The 17,023-nt window shown below is 37.3% G+C and overlaps 1 protein-coding gene across 1 annotated transcript in view; it reads left to right on the forward strand.

Annotated features, from left to right (window-relative positions):
- TMTC4 (transmembrane O-mannosyltransferase targeting cadherins 4) overlaps window positions 1-17,023 on the forward strand; it is a 55,004-nt gene that overhangs the window by 12,541 nt on the left and 25,440 nt on the right. The window contains exons 5-8 of the mRNA XM_058829220.1: window positions 924-1,011; window positions 11,708-11,805; window positions 12,985-13,077; window positions 16,429-16,590. Coding sequence (XP_058685203.1) covers window positions 924-1,011; window positions 11,708-11,805; window positions 12,985-13,077; window positions 16,429-16,590 — 441 coding nt within the window. The remainder of the gene's footprint in view (window positions 1-923; window positions 1,012-11,707; window positions 11,806-12,984; window positions 13,078-16,428; window positions 16,591-17,023) is intronic.

Genomic DNA, 17,023 nt, shown 5'->3' on the forward strand with positions numbered 1-17,023 from the left:
TTGCACTTGATTTAAATAGATTGGCACAGATCTTGAGTACAGAGGTCCCAGGATGTGCTTCTCATTTTCTTTTGCATTAGTACAACCTCTGTTTCAAGATGCAGTTGATGGTAGCTCTCATGCAGTCAGTTAATATAACACAAAAGACTGCCAGAGGGGGATGACTTTTTTTTTTTCTTCCCCTGAATCTGCAAGCTGGAAGCTATTTGTCCATTCTGAGTGTTCAGACTGTAATTTGAAGGCTGGCTTGTCTTCCAAAAGTGAACAGTTTTGATTTGTGTTTCAGCAGAGCTGCCAATTTAACTGTGTTTCAGGATGTTTGGTTTCCAAGCCATGTAATGGCTCCAATTTGAAAGAGAGTAGATTTAGATTAGATATTAGGAGGAAATTCTTCAGTGTGAGGGTGGTGAGGCACTGGCACAGGTTGCCCAGAAAAGTTAGAGATGCCCCATCCCTGGAAGTGTTGAAGGCCAGGTTGGATGCAGCTCTGAGAAACCCGGTCTAGTGAAAGGCTGGGGGAGGTTGGAAGGGGATGGTATTTAAAGTTGCTTCCAACCCAAACTGGTTTATATTTTCATGTTCTCTAAGTGTTCTGGTGAAATGCAATTTGATCCAAAAAACAGATGGAATTGTGTAGAGTCTAAATTTTATTCAGTGAAGTCCTCCTTCATTTCTTAAAAAAGATTCCATAAACTAAAATTTTCATAACCCAAAGCCGAACCATTTACGTAGTTGATACTAAGCAATACCAAATAAAAAATAGGATGCATCTTAAAAAAGGGATAGAACTAATCCAGTAAACCAAGTTAAAGAAAAAAAAAAGTGATAGTTATATTCTATTATATATTTCACTCTTTATGTATTCCTTTACTTTAGTTTTTTTAAGAATAAAAATCTGATATTTTTTTCATTTTTTTTTTAAGGTTGCTGGGATTGTTGGCAGAGCTGACCTACTGTGTGCCCTTTTCTTCTTGTTGTCATTCCTTGGCTACTGTAAAGCATTTAGAGAAAGTAAGCATTCTGTTTGCCCCTTTTATCCTATTGCATGTATTTTCAGCATTTGTACATTTCAGTGGAGCATAGCAAAATTTAAAATGCCAGATTGATTTGTTTACCTTCATAAAATATATTTTTTTAAGAAAAAACTGCTTTAGCAGCTATTTATTGTTATAAATTTTGGAAAGGTTGCTGTCCCTAATTCTTGTTAAATACTGAATTTAATTTAAGAAAAGTCCACTTTATGATAGGCTTATTTGCTAAATGTTTTATAGTTTAGAAGTTTAATGATAAGTATTTTAGAAATAAATCAAACCTACAAATGTATATGCTTAAATATTTTACTACTCTTTATGCCATTATGTTGAGATGTCTTAAATGGGAGTCAGCTTTTCGGAACATTACTTGTATTTTTAATGAATTGCAAAGATTTATTCCTGTGACTAAGCCTTCTAAATTCCTGCAATATGCAAGTGCTGGATATAGTGTTATTCATAGAGTTTTTGTAAGACAGCTGTGTTTAACACGAACAATTACTTGGCAGATGTTTTTTCAAGTGAGCTCTCAGATCTCTGGTATTATTTGATCCGAATGCAGGTTGGCAGTTCAAATACGGTTGTGGAGAAATTATCTTGGGGGCTCTGTTAAATAAGCACACAAGAGAGCACGAGTTCATGACTTGAAAAGCTATGCAGGACATGCAGTCTGGTATCTGAATGTGCTCCACCACAGGAAATAGGGGACTCATTGAGTGAGCCCACAAGGAGCTGTGTTGTGAAGAGCTTGTCTGTCATTCAGTAGGCATGGCCTGTAATGATTAACCAGAGCTGGCTCAGTATTCCAGAGGTGCCTGAGCTGATCTGGCTTAACAGCATAGTTATGGCATCACAGGGACCTCGGTGTGGGTTAGTCCACAGTGAGCTGTGAGATGCTGTGAACAGCTCCTGCTGGTTCAGTTTAGATTGTTCGGAACTATTGTGCATATTTCTATTGCTGATATAATAGGTTTATCTTGCCTTTTCAAATGTTACTTAGGATGATTCCTGTTTTCTTCAGATATATTTTTCTTCCCTTTGAGTAGGTTTAATTTCTTTCAACTGAGCTAATGATTTCTTGATGAAAATTGGTTTCTTGCTTGTTTGTTTATTCTTTTCTGACCTATTTTATTGGATACGATTGTGCTTATGATGTTTCTTTTATTAGTGGTAGATTAAGACAGACAAATCAAAATATTGCCTTATCTGTTTTCCAGTGTCTTGGGTAGACAGGTAGGCTTATATGGCAGGGGTAATAATCTTTGTTTGAAGAACTCAAGAGCCAAATTCTTAGGATGACTGCTGGAGACAATTATATAGGACTCTCTAATTATTTTGTTATAGGGGACATCTCAGGATTAAGGATGTGTATTCTGGTTAAGGATGCTCTTCAACTTGTGAAGGCCAGTTAAATAGCTTTTAGAAATCAGTGTCAATGTAATAATATTCTTGGACTGAAATTTGTATCACTGATGCAGAAGAAGGAAAACGTTGCAAAGACAAGATACTAAGCAGCCCTTGCTGATTTTTATTGGGCATTACCTCATAATAGGAGAGCAGATGTGTCTTTTAAACAGTTTTGCCAAGGAAAATTACGGTCTGCCAGCATTGTTTTTCAGGTCAGTTTTCAATGTTTACTGTCATTTTCACTGCCTGGTTTTCCTTCAGCAACTTCTTGAAGTTTAGACTTTCTCTGTACACAAGAATTTGTATCCATGTTACATACTTGAGTCTTTCTCCTTGATCGCTGCAAAAACACACTTCTGACTCATCAGCCAGGACCTTATCAGCCAGGCACTCCAGACCTTTTTCTGCAGAGCTGCTGCCCAGGCCTTAATTGTTGCATGGTGTTGTGTTTGATTTCCATGAGGCCCATTCCCCCAGCTTGTTATAGGCCCTTCAAGCAACAGTCCTGTTCACCATTGTATCTATCTATCCTCTAGCTGAACCCCACCAAAGACCACAAGCAGTTTTACTTGCTGCCCTTATTGTAATTTTTTTTTCCTTTGTGGAGGGGAGGTTGGTCTGACCTGCAGCTGTTTGAGCATGAGTGCTCTGTGTAGGAATGGGTCATGACTGTTTTGCAAAGGACAGCTACAAAGAGAATGGAGGCTCTCTCATCATGAGGAGCTACATGAGAAAGACAAGGGGCAATGAGTGCAGTTGCACTGGGAAAGGCTTCACCTTGATGTAGGGAAGAATATTTTTACAGCAAGAACAATCAATCACTGAACAGTCTACCCAGAGCTGTGGCAGAGTCCCCAAATGAGATTTTCAAGATGCATTTGGGCAGGGTTCTAGGTGATCTCATCTAGGCTCCCTTTCCCACAAAGACTGGACCCAGTGATCTCTGGAGGCCCCTTCCAAACTGAGCTCTTCCTGTGGTTCTTTGTATGAAAGGTTTTATGGAAAGGTAACCAAATATGAGGAAGTGGCTGTGGTAGAATGTGACTCTTCAGTGGGTTTGCAGAGTAAATAGAAAGTTTTACCCTTGGTATGAATTTCCTTCTTTTGTGAACAGTTCTTCTAGGTACTCTCAAAGAATAGGTTAAATAAGGAGTAAAGAACTTTAATCTGACTTTAGCTGAATTTGATTCTGCATAGATTGAGGGAGTCAATCCCAAATGTAAGCTGATCTTACTGTGAATATAAGAATATGCATTTTAAAAATATGCACATATAATTTAAAAAGCAGACTTAGACCACATCTCCTAAGCAGCAAAGAAAAAGTACTTTTTCTTCTCTTAGAAGGTTGTCCTTCTGATGTCAGATCCTCAAGATCCAAAATGTCTGTGAAACTGCCAATGCATGTTGCTAGTTCTAGAGCAAGTTAAGAGCTGTTATTACATCATTTTCTAGGTCACGACAAGAGGGTAATTTATCTTTGTGAAATAGTCTTCGTTTGTGAGAAAGAGGAGAAAACAACCAGAAACTCTTCTGTATAGGTTTATGTTCCTAATCAAATAGAGATGCTTTTTGGTGATCCTACACAAAAGTGGATTGTACCAGATTGTTCTGACATCCTTTTTTCTTTTGTCTGCTGGACTTTTTGTATATTAAAGACAAGCATGGCCCTAAACTATAGGTCAACTGCATATCTTTGTTCCTGGATTTGGCTGTCACATTTATATAGAGCTTAGCTCACCACATTTTTATAAAGAGTAGGGGAGGACTTATCAAAGGTTGATTTTTTTGTTGTTGTTGTTTAATTGTTACAAATAGATGCACTGTGGTGTGACTCTTTTGGAGCACTTAAAAGAGTGTACAACTCTTAAGACCATCGAGATTTGTGGACTGCATTTGTATTGTCTTTTGAATATGGTTACCAAAACATGTTTGATGGCAGTTTGTTTTTATTTCATGAACTTTAAAGTGAGCATCAGAGTAAAACAAACACTGAAAAGCCTAATGTGATGCTACTGATATGGTTGGGTCAGTAACATATATTGTTTGGCTACCAGGTCATCCCAGTGCTGTTTATCAGATTATCTAAGTTTTTAATAAAGAACCTGACTATTCTTGCAACAAGGTGACGTGAAATTTGTGTATGACTGAATTAAAAAAATCTGTTAATGTTTCAATAGTTTAGACACAGATAATGAATTGTCATTCCTTAAAGAAAAGGGGTCAAAAGTCATGTGTGAGAGACTTACTTTCACTTGAGAAAATTAATATAAATATTTATAATTTTTTTTGCATGGGAGTAGAAACTAATAAAATGTCTGAGGAAGTTTTGGAAGCACTATGGGGAAAGTAAATGTAATAGTGAAAACAGTCAGGAGATCAGAAAAATATCAGTGTCAGGCTGGAACACATCCAATGGAAAATAATTGTTTTTGTAAAGCTCAAGATATACTGCAGCTTGTTTACCTTATTTATTTGTGGTTTCAGTGGATTTTTGGGTAGACAGTTTCTTTTATCCAGAATCTGAAGCTTTTTTTTTTTTTTTTTAAGTATAGGCATTTAATTTTGTGGGCTATAATTATATCTTACTGAAGTTCTACAATTCTGTTACTTTTCCCAGTATACCATTTTTGAAGTTAGCATCTTTGAAAGGATAACATTTATAATTGCAAGGAACTAATCTGTTGTTCTCATTCTGTCCTGCTATTTTAAACACAACTGTGGGGACAAATCCACTGCATAGGCTTTGGAGACAGCAAGAGCTGACAACTGTTTAGGTATGTTCTGAAGGGAATTGTGGGTTATTAACTTTGTTGAATTTTAATGCAGCTTCTCTGGGAATTCATAAGGCAATTTAAAACTGCTGTAGTGTTCATTTTTGCCTTCCTTTGTCTTCAGTTTTGACAGTGATCCAGTTGCATGTATTTGCCATCTGCACTGGCGATCTCTGAGTAACATAAAATGAGGAGTTCATGACTTGATCCATGTGAATAATACTGGTGTAGATATCAAATACGACATCAACTCTTTGCTCATATGCTATGGCATCTAAAAATTACTTTGTTCTGGTTGTGTGTTTCTGCTTTGTTCTGTGTAGATGTCAATTAATCATCTACTAGTTCACTGCTAATTTGATAAAGCATGCAAAGTAGCAATGAGTTTTATGAATGTTGCAGGTTTATATTGTGGAAGTTTTCCTACAGATTGGAAACATTTAAGTCTCCTGTGTGAAAGAGATCATTGTTACACTATGGGGAATTCATTAGCTATTGTGCAATTGATCAAGAGGTATTTACTGTTGTTAAACATGTGGGCCCTGATTTTCCAACTGTGTGCCCTATTGTTCATACTTGAACACATTGGGAGGGAATAGTTGCAAGTGAAAAACCTAATAATTTTTTGTTTTTAGTTGGCTGAGGAAACACAATGACCTTTTTTCTGGTAGAATTAATACTAACTTTCACTTGTCCAAGATGTTGTAATTCAGGGAATAGATGCTTCCTTCAGTGTGGTCTCTAGGTAATGAGTTTGAGATTGCTGGATATGTTTAGGAATGGCATCTCTGACTGTAATATCATTATTAAGTGAAACACTGAGCTGAGCTGCAGTGGTATGTACATTTGGAGACAGACAAGGAGATCTTGGGCTTAACTTAATTCTGACAGTGGATTCTTATGTGATCTTTTAAGACTAGCTAATTCTTCCCTCTTTGCTTAACAATTCACGAGCAGGGAAATCTTAGAGCTTGGTAAGAAAAGTATTTGTAGCAGTTTAGTTGAAAGACGCCATCCCCACAGACAAGGCACATTAATGGAATATATGAGTGTTTGTGATCTATTTCTGTTAAAAAAATAAAACTTCCTGCAGGAGCTCAATGTGACTTACTTTGCTTCAACCTTCAGAGGAGTAGGTGCTGTCACAGAATCAGTTGCTGTGTTTCACGTGAAGATGGTTGACTCCTTAAACTGCTCCAAGCTGTCACCTGGCTGACTCTTAAGTCGCTCAGCTGGGTTTGAAGAAGGAAATGCTGAATGCCTAATTGTCTAAATTCGTAGTAATTGCTTTGGATATTGTTAGTTTGGCTTTACAATAAAACTAAGCTTTGTAGTTTAAATGTAGCATTTTCTTCATATCCTTCACTCCAAAGGAGTTTTTTTTTTCATTGACCTGTGGATTTAGGACACCAGAAAATAAGGTCTCTTGAAATAGGATTAGTGTTTAAGTGCACTGTCAATGTGTTGCTCGTAAGTTTAGGATCAGTCAATTCTGCACTATAAAACACTTTGTGTATGCATCCTTGCCCTAGAAATGCTTCTGCTCAAGTCTAGCTGTCTAAATGGAGGAGCTCTCATGGCTTGTTTATGGTTTACCTTGGTATTTTATTGAATCCCCTCAACTTTGGAAAGGAAACTTCATGTACTCCTAAAGAGGGACCATCTGAGCAACGCTTTTTGGGTTTGTGTAGAAACACTATATTCTTCCAGCTTAAAAAAAAAATAAGCAAGTACTCTATTTCTTTGGCATGCTTACAGTTTTGTCCATCTGTTAGTGGCAAAATGCCCACTCGCAATATGGCGTACCAGTTTCAACCAGGCACAGGTGCCAATGAAAGATCGGTTTCGTTTTCTGACACAGGATTTTTCTGGTGGGAAACAGCGCCATATTAGGGGAATATGCTTTGTTAGACTGAGTACTTCTGTTGGCACATGTATATTTCATAATAAGCACTTGTGCAGTGCTTTACAATTTCAAATCAATGTTAAAAAAAAAAAAAAAAAAAGATAAAATTGAAGGCATTGCTGAATGATGGTCTTTTTAGTCACTATTTTGCCAGCCTAGTTTACTGAGATTTCTGCTGTTGAGGCAGGGGATGGTGGGGATGGAAGGGTGTTGTGCATATTGACCCAGGAACAAGCATGAAATAAAATGTTTCATAATTCAGATTCTTTCTCTTTGAAGTTTAATCACTGGTGAATTTTGATAATATTACAATTCTCTGTATAACTGTTGATTTTTTGAGCTTGCAAAAGAAAACAAAGGAACAGAAATTGTGCGTTTCAGGAGGAGATCTAGTTTACAGAATCATGGAGTGGTTGGAGTGGCCTTGAGGTCACCTGAGCTGATCTACCCACACAGGGTCACCTAGAACCAACTGTCCAGGAGGCTTTACTGCAGGATGTTGCAGCTCCCCTCATTAAACCATGTGGGGTTCCTGGCAGATCATTTTTCCAGCCTGACAAGGTCCTTCTGTGTGGCAGCACAACCCACTGGTGTATTGGTCACTTCTCCCTACTTGGTGCTCTCAACAAATGTGCTGAGGGTGCCCTCTTCCCCATCATTCAAGTCATTAATGAAGATGTTGAATAGGACTGGACCCAGTATTGACCCCTAAGTGCACTGGCCTTCAATTAGACTTTGTGCAACTGACCACCACTATCTGGACAAGTTGTTCAGATAGTTTTCAGTCCGCCTCACCTCACTGTCTCCTCATCCAGCCTGTTCAGCAACACCTTCTCTGATGGGAGACTGTTATGAGGCCTTACTGAAGCCCAGGTCTTTGATGCTCAGTTTTTGAGACCTTCATTATTTCTCTTTTGCTGTGTGCTTTTATCATCTTTGCAAGTCCATGCTTAAGCTTGACTTTGCTGGGCAAGCTGAGACATTTCTTGCATCTGAGACTTGGGACATTCACAAGAAGACAAACTTGTTTATGCACAACTTTGAGCATGTGCCTGTTGAATGGCTTCAGTTTTCTTTTATTCAGCTAGACCATTTCTCCAGGCCAGATTGGATGGGGCTCTGAACAACCTGGTCTAGTGGAAGGTGTCCCTGCCCATGGCAGGGGGTTTGGAATCAGATGACCCATAAGGTCCCTTCCAAACCAAACTATTATATGATTCCATGGTTTTTTCAGTTTGTCAATGGAATTCTGACTTCTCCTTTGTATGCTTCCTGGCCATTGCAGCCTGGCAGCACTTCTGGTCTTAATGAGCATATTTCTTATTCCATCATCCAAATGGCGTAAAGACAAAGGAAGAATCCAGTACAGAATATTATCTTTATTTCACAGCAAGCTAGTATCTTACTGTAGTTTTCCAGCTGTTATTTGTACCCATTCTATAACAACTTCATGCTGCCCATATTTTTTTGTGGCATATTTCACACTGCTTCCAGTGATAATCTTATGCCTTTCCAATATGCCAATATGCCTTAGGATGTTTACAGATTTCCTTTTATCAGGAAGATATTTTTTTTTTCCGGTCCAAGTCAAAAGATATATTTAGTTCTATATAAATGACTAAAATACTTAACAAAAAATTGATCATATTTTTTTATGTTTAAAGTGTCATCTAGAAAATATTTTATGTAGGTATAGTGATTTTTGAGCAGTCAGCTTAGGTTTGTGTCTGTAGTCTATCCTTTTATATTTTTGTTCCTTTTCAAAAGTAGACATGTAGGCATTGTTTTATTTTATTTCAAACTCCTGGATTCTCATGTATTCTTCATGATTTCTCAGAAGTAACAGTTGAGGTTACTTTGGCTTGTACAGGACTTGTTGAGGTGAATGTAACCAATCGTGAACTTCTCTATGAATTCCATGTCTTGTAGTTCACTATTTTTGCTTTTGTTCTTCCTCCCTTTCTGCTGATGCTGTACTTGCCATCTGATTGCATCTGACCTTTTTGGAAAAAAAATAAGGAAAAGAGCACAGAACACTTCTGTTCTCTTGGCATTGTCCATTTTATTTCTCAATGAATATTGGAATAACTGCTTCCTCACTATTCTTCTTACTAATACATCTATGGAATTGTGGGGTTTTGTTCTTTACATTTACAAACATACAAAATTTACATTTTCTCATTTTGTGATGTGACCTTTCTGTGTTTGTTTTTCTGTATGAATGTGCTGCTATTACACTTGTACTTGATGATTTCACCTAGTGCCCTTTTTACTATTACTCTTACATTTTGAATCATCAAAGCATTTGTGAATTGCCAGCTGGTCTCTTACTATATATACTTCCCACTATCTTCTGTGTTAAGATAATTTGTATTTGTGTACTGAATACTGCTTCTCTGAGAAGTGCTTAGTTGTCCTAACTCCTTTCCACTAGAATTAGATTCTGAGAAGAAGAAATCTCTCAATGGAAGAAAGTCTACTTCCATAAACACAGTAAAGTCCATTGGCTGTCTTCACTATTTTCCCTTTTACACTTACTAAGGATGGTTGATGGTCATTTTGTGAACACAGTCTATTTCTTTGCCTTCTATCCTTGGATTCTCTGTGCTAGTTGATTTCTACGTTAAACGATAAAAACAAAAACAAAATCAAACTAATGAAAACCAAACTGGTTTTCAAGAACTAGCTGAACAACTAGTTTGTTGTACTGCAAAGTCTGAAAAGTTGAAGAGCTCCTTGAAGGGACTGTATTTAGACAGAACTCTTTCTGTCTTAGCAGTACTCATAGAAAAAATGGTGAAGTTCTTTCCTCCATGAGTTGCAACCCTCAGCTCTTCTTCTGTATAATTGATGTGGGCTGGAGTTTCCCTTTTGCATTTTAATATTTCTACTTCCAATATCTCTTTAGTCATGTATTTTGTATTTTTTTTCTTTGTTTTGGCATTATTCAGATGTGTATGACTTCTTTCCTAAAAGAAGGTTCTCTTTTATCTTTATAACATTTGCACCTCTAATGCTAAGTCTTACCTCACCTCTGGAGACATAATTTGGAGTGGAGGGAGAAGGATCAAATGTCCTCTGTGTATTGCAAGAATGAATCTCAAACATCTTAGTATTCACTCTGCTGAAGCTTTAGAAGTCTTAGGTAAGAAAGGAATGTTAGAAGTAAGCTCAAAACCTGTTCTTTGACATATTTGTATTAAAAGTTTGGAGCTCTCTGCTACAAAAGAAGTAGCCTGGTTCAAAATTAAAGAAGAGGCCAATGTCAGCAGATCCTTTTCACACGTATGGTTATGATTTGTATCTGACCCCAACAACTTTTCAAGTAATGTACTGGTTTCCCTGTATCATTAGGGCAGAGTTACTTCTCTGAAGGGTGTTCAGCTGCATTTAATTAGATAACTTAATCCCTAAAGGTGTCCTCTTCTCATGGCTAGTTATAAAGAAAGCCTAGTGTAGTAGCTTAGGTGTAGGTGCCTATTTCTGGTGGAATTAATCTTAATCTTGCCATTTCCCCTTTCCATAGACCATTATTGCAGTTCTCTTCAAGCAGTGAGGGTCAAACCTGCATTAGCAGTAGAGGAGAACTGTTCTAGAGATCAAGGGAAGTGGGAAAGGGATTCAGTCAATGAATGCAGAGTTCAACTTTGTTTTTTCACATGCCAAGTCAAAGATTGATTCTTGTGATGCCTGTAGAGCCCCTGTTACTTGAATCAAGCAACTGCCTCTGAATGAGCAGAGTGCTTCCCTCTGTTGCTTGCAGCTATGGAGTAGAGGTTGTGACAGATATGTTTTCATGTGAAGTACCCGTGTATTCTGTGTGATAGTACCTTAGCTGAAGTAGGGTTTATTGTTGTATTAATCTCAGATATGCCTGCTTGTAGTACCCAAAATCAGCTACATGGTACAGTCTTTAAAGACTTTTTCTTTGAGTAGAAGCTGTAGTTGCTCTTGATCTCTTAACCCCAGAGTTCCTCACCCTGCTGTAAAACTGCTTCCTGAGTGCAAGGACTAACTGCTTCTGCTCAGCTGCTGACATTTTTGAGCTCCATAGCATTCTATTGCAGTGATAATAAAATGACATGAGGTACTTACTGAATGCAGCAGCTCTGGAGAAGCAGCTCATTGTGCCTTTGTAGACTAGGCTGCAGTTAAAACAGCTTGTGTGTGTGACACTTCATGAGTAACTATTATAAAGAATTTCTTGTTCTTATGATGGCTTGGAAGAGAGGGGCCAGTAATGATAGGGCTCTAGATAAGGATGATAAATACCTCTAAATATTGGGAATTAACCTTTGAAGATGACAAATTGTGAAAATTATGCGGAGCTTCTGCCATTCTAATTAATCTGGCTAAAACATTGAGCAAATAGGGAGATTTCTAATGTCTCCAAAAACAGAAAATTACCGCAATAAAGGGACAAATGCCAGCATATTGCAGGAGGTGCTCTGTGCTTTTTAAATCTTTGTATCTGGATCTTGACTGTTAGAAAAGACTGCAATAATAAATGCTGTTTATTTTTTAAATTCATAGTTTAATTTACCTTTAAATGTATAAAATGCCTAAAGATATGACATCCTTTATTTTGACAGATAAGGAAGGACATACATTTTCTGTATTCTGGGTGCTGGTGAGTGTTGTCCTAGGTGCAATAGCCATGCTGTGCAAAGAACAAGGAATTACAATACTGGTAAGAATTTTCTTATTAAGTGAATTTTGACCTCAACATCTGTCGGAGGTAGTTGTAGAGTCTACAGAAATTAGTCTTCTCCACAGCAAATGACGTGCACAACTTCTTATTCTGTTCAGAAAACTAGTTAATGCTGACAGAAAGCAGTATTCTAGTAGATCTGTCTTAACTGTATCTTTGCCAATCTGTTAGAGGTTTTCACTTTAACTTTTGTAAGCAGGTTGCATATAGTTTTGCAAAGTTTAAAGGTTTCACTTTCACGAGCATTAGTTTCACTTTTGTTGCTCTTGTTTTTGAATGTAATTCTTGAGAAATCAGCTCTTTGCTTCACCTGGAACTAGTCTTACTGGGGTTTTTTTCTATTTAGTCTTTAGAACAGTGGGTAATTTCTGAAATTATTAGAATATAGAATAAATACTCAAGAATTATCGTGGTCATATGCTAAAACTTTGAAGTGGAAATACTAAGGCTTTATTTTGCTGGTAATCTCAATAGAATTACCCCTGGACGCATTTATATATTTTGTTTGCCTGCTTGGAGGTAGTTATGTGTAAGTGTAGTCCTGCAAAGCACTGAGTATGTTCTAGTTTTATGTGTAGTGGCTGATGTCATAGAGAATTTTTTTTTTTTTTTTTTTCCCCACCCAGCAACTTGCACTGTGTTTATTGCTGTAATTGCAAGAAAAGCAAACCTGATACCTCTGTTAAATCTTTCTAAGCCTTTGTCTGTACCCTTTAAAAACAGTATTTCTGAAACCTGGAAGTCCAAAGATACCATAGAACAAAAACTAAGTAGAAGTTTTAAAGAAATTCCATCTTACTGATAGAAGACTTGACTTTTGACAGCTGCATTTACACTGCAAAGCATTTGGGGAAGAGGATGGAGAGCAGAATTCTGTTGTGACCATGCATATGTTATCTAGCTTGCTGGTACATGGTATTCCCTGAAGGGTTATTCCATGTAGCTGAATTCCCATTACAGTAAAATGTTTTTCTACTCATCTGAGCTCTATTTACCATTTTGCCATCATTACTACCAATGTATCTCTCTACTTGTTTGGAATCAGAATTAAGATGTACAGTAAGTCATTGTAGAAGTACAATTCAAGATGCATTTAAAAGCAAGTATTTGTGGTTAGCTCCTTCATCTTATGCTGTTATTTTTCTCTTGATTCCTTAGGGTTTGAATGCAGTGTTTGATGCACTGGTGATTAACAAGATAAATCTTTTGGAGCTCATTCGAAAGTTACTGTATAAGGATAAGTCATTGGAGGTGAGTCCCTGGATGTTTTGTTCATTCTTACAGATTATCTTCATTCTGGCTATTCAGACAGTTATGTCCTAAGAGACAAAGATTCAGCTTCTGACAGTTTTGTTGTTGTTGAGAATTAGGGGAAAAAACTCCAAACCGACCATTCAAAAAAGGTGTTGGTAGTCAGTCTAGTAAGGTAATGTGCTGTGACTGCTCTGCAGCAACATGAGTAGTAATGGGGTATTGTTAGAATTGCATTGGATAGGGAAATCCCTCCCACAATTTTCTCAACAGTATGTTAAAAATGTTGTATGGAACAGTTGACTGCTTGATGCAACAAGTTCTCCAGGGTCAGTAACTATACACCTGAAATGTATTGGTACTTGGTTTGGTCAGAATAAAGAGAGGGACAGATTTATTCAGATTCTCAGTGACATAGTTAGACAAGTACATTAAAAATATATTATGTTAAAGCATCCTAGTAGCTTTGGAGTTTAAAAGAAAAATTTATGTAAGCACTGATAGTTGCTAAGGATTGATTCTTTTGACTTTCATTGATGTGACTTTATCTGGTATTGTCTCAAGTGGAGTCTGGCACCTAGTATTAGCACTGGCAAGCAAATAACAGAAACAATCGACCTCAGATCAATGATGGATAACAGCCAAATAGACCTGCAGCCTACTAGAGCATCACTGCTGTTGAGCAGCTAAGATTTTCATCAACATTTAACACGGCAAAAGAATATTCCTTGTACTTTGCCTCAGTCGGTGTTTTCACTACAGAGGAGTCTCACTAATATTCCTGAGTGGCACAAGTCCTGTGGGACTTTCAAATTCCTTTGCAAGGAGTGAAATGAGGAGCTGCAGGGAAAATCAGGGGAAGCAGGTTCTCTAGAACTGAAGTAATAGATTTGACCAAGGAGGACTAAATGAGGACTACAGGAGTATTTCAAGCAGCAAACAGGAATGCTGGGGAGTTTTGCTGTATAAAGAGACTAATGTTAACTAGAATGTGACAAGGGAAGCATCTAGAGCTATAGGCATCTAAAGCAGAGCTAAGTGCCGAATTAAGTGCTGGAAACAAACAGTAATAAGTAGAACCTCAGGAACAGGTGTCCAGTCAGCCTCACATCAGTGCCTGGTAAGATCATGGAACAGATCGTCCTGGAAGTTATGTCAAAACATATGAATGACAGGGAGGTGACTGGAAACAGCCAACACAGCTTCACCAAGGGCAGATTGTGCCTGACTAGTCTAATGCCTTCTGGAGGGAAAAAGAGAAGGCTCCAGAGAGACCACCTCTCTAGGAAGCCTGTTCCAGTGTTTGACCAGTAATAAATTCTTTACAATGAGGGTGGTGAGGCACTGGAACAGGTTACCCAGACAAGTTGTGGATACCCCACCCCTGGAAGAGTTCTGGGCCAGACTTGACAGGGCTTTGAGCAGACTGATCTAGCAAAAGGTATCCCTTTGGCATCCCTCTCAGCTCAAACGATTCTATGATTCCAGGAAATGTCAGAGTCAAACCTTTTTGGAGGATTATTCTTTAAGCATGAAGAGCTCAGAGCGTGATGCTTCTGTTTAGAAGAACTTTTAAATGGTTCTGTATCAGTGCAGAAAACATCAGATGTGCCTTTTCACTTTTATTCTTTTGGTAGAAGTAATTAATTTTAGCTCCTGCTACCTGCAAAAATCTGTTCTGCTCTTTTCAAGGAAGCATATCTAAGATTGTTTTGCTTTGTTGAAAGGCAGATCCCAAAAACTCTTCAAGTAAGAACATTTTTTCTTCTTCTTGATTGAGACAAGTTTCATTTTCATGCCAGATTTCAGTTAGTTCTAAAACAGAGAGGATACAATAACACTTGTCCACTTTCACGTTCTGCCTACTGAGAGATTTTGTGGCAATTGTGAAATCTGGCCTTTAAGAAACTGCATGCACTTCATTAAATGAAATGAAGGCCTGGGATAAGAGATTTTATTATTAATGTTTCATAAAGCAGTTGTAAGTTTTCACTATATGTGGCTTTTTCATAGGACAGTTTTCTCCAAAATCTATTTTGTAGGAAAACCATTCTTAAATCTGCCTTGTAGTAACTTTGCTTACTGAGATGTCCAGGTTTGAAGCAGTTGAGCACAAAGGCTAGCTTATGTAAAATCAAAATTACAGATTGCTTTACCCTTAGGTATTCAACTAAATATTATATCATGACTCCGTTGTCAATTACAAATACTAAAAAACTATCTGAAAACTCTTTTTTAATTTAAGTTTTCGTTCCTTTTAGAAAAAAAGTATCTTCAGCCAGTGCACTGATGTCTGTCTTTGTTCAGAAAGCCTACTTTTTTTTTTTTAAACTTCAGACATAGCTGACATTAATACCCTAAACAACTATGCTAGTCCTTGCTGAGAGCATATTCCACTAAGAGGTAACAATACTTATTGTGCCATATTAAAATTTTGATTGGTGTATTGTTATACTTACTGATGCTTCTGTTCCAGTCTCCACTGGTGAAGCTTGAAGAATCTCTACAGATTTGGTACACTGGTTTGTTTTTTGGTTTGGGTTTGGTTTTTATTTTTTAATTTATGAAAATGATGTGCGCAGAAAGTGCTGTACATTATGGAGAAAAAGATATAAAAGTCTGTCAGACTTACTGTCTACACCATCACTTCTTTATGTTTTATGTGAATTTGCTCCTTTGCACCCGGAAATGTATATTATAAAATTCATGATGTAAACCAACTGAGTTAATGTAGATCAAACACAATTTTACACTTTTTCTGATCTTGAGTAATTTACCCTGAAGTAAGTGATTTGGGTGCCTGCCTGTCATTAGCTTTTTAATCATGTTTTTGGGTGTGAAAATTTTAATTTGGTTTCTAATTCCTCCCAGTTCCTAACTGTGCCATTTTCTTGCTATATACCTGCAATTTACCTCTAAAGTGGACAAAAATTTTCCATGACAAGCAGACAGCTGGAAATTGCTATTTAAAACAAAGTCCCCAAAGTAATCATCTTCCATTTTCGAAAGAAAAGATAAATTAATTTTATAGGCTGTATACTAAAGGCTGTGTTCTGCTCAAATTCCCTGTCAGAAATTGATTGCCATGTAAAACTGCATCAGCTATAGAATTACAGAGGATTTGTAGAAGAGAGTCTTCTTGAACTAACAAGTTTTGTTTACTGATTGAGAAGGAAAATAAAATGTTTGCAAAAACTATTTTCCAATTAAAATGTCAGCTCCAATAGCAAAAATGCACGGGAATAGCTTTTCCTTTCTGAGACAGAGGTGAGAAGGATGTGAATGTGTTGGGTAACAGAACAAATACTGTTTCTATATGAGGTGGGTTTTTTTTTTCTTTCTTTCCCATAGAATGCTGGGCTGTTAAGGAAGGGGCTGCTTTTCAGGATAACTCTTTTGATGTGTGGAGGGGCCGCTATACTTTATATCCGCTGGAGGATTATGGGCACAGGGCCACCAGCTTTCACCGAAGTAGACAACCCAGCTTCATTTGCTGACAGTCTGTTTGTAAGAGTAAGTAATAAAGTTGCTTTTTTCTGGCCAGCTCAGAACATTTGTCTTTGTCATAAAATTGAGTTTCCTGTGTTTCTAGGAAACAATAAAGTGGTCAGTTTTTAAGTTTCTAGATATGTGTAATGAGTTGCCTTCACTTGTGCTGCTGTGATGACTCTCTGCAATTTTATTTTTTTGAACAGTATACAGTGTATATTCCTTGCATTCGATTTAGCATGGACTGTACATATTGAAGTACTTTTCCATTTACTCAGTATTTTTTCCATGCATGCAAGAAATTAGCTTTTTCTGATTTTCATCCCTTTTCCACATACTGTGCTTGACTTTTCATCTTCTTTCACAACTAAAGAAAATAGCACAAAGTTCTAGTCTGGTGTATTTGGAGTATGTCTTGGCCACATACCTCTGGTGTCATTAAGGATCTTTCTGGAGA

Source organism: Poecile atricapillus, chromosome 1 (genome assembly GCF_030490865.1).
Source record: "Poecile atricapillus isolate bPoeAtr1 chromosome 1, bPoeAtr1.hap1, whole genome shotgun sequence".
Classification (NCBI taxonomy): domain Eukaryota; kingdom Metazoa; phylum Chordata; class Aves; order Passeriformes; family Paridae; genus Poecile; species Poecile atricapillus.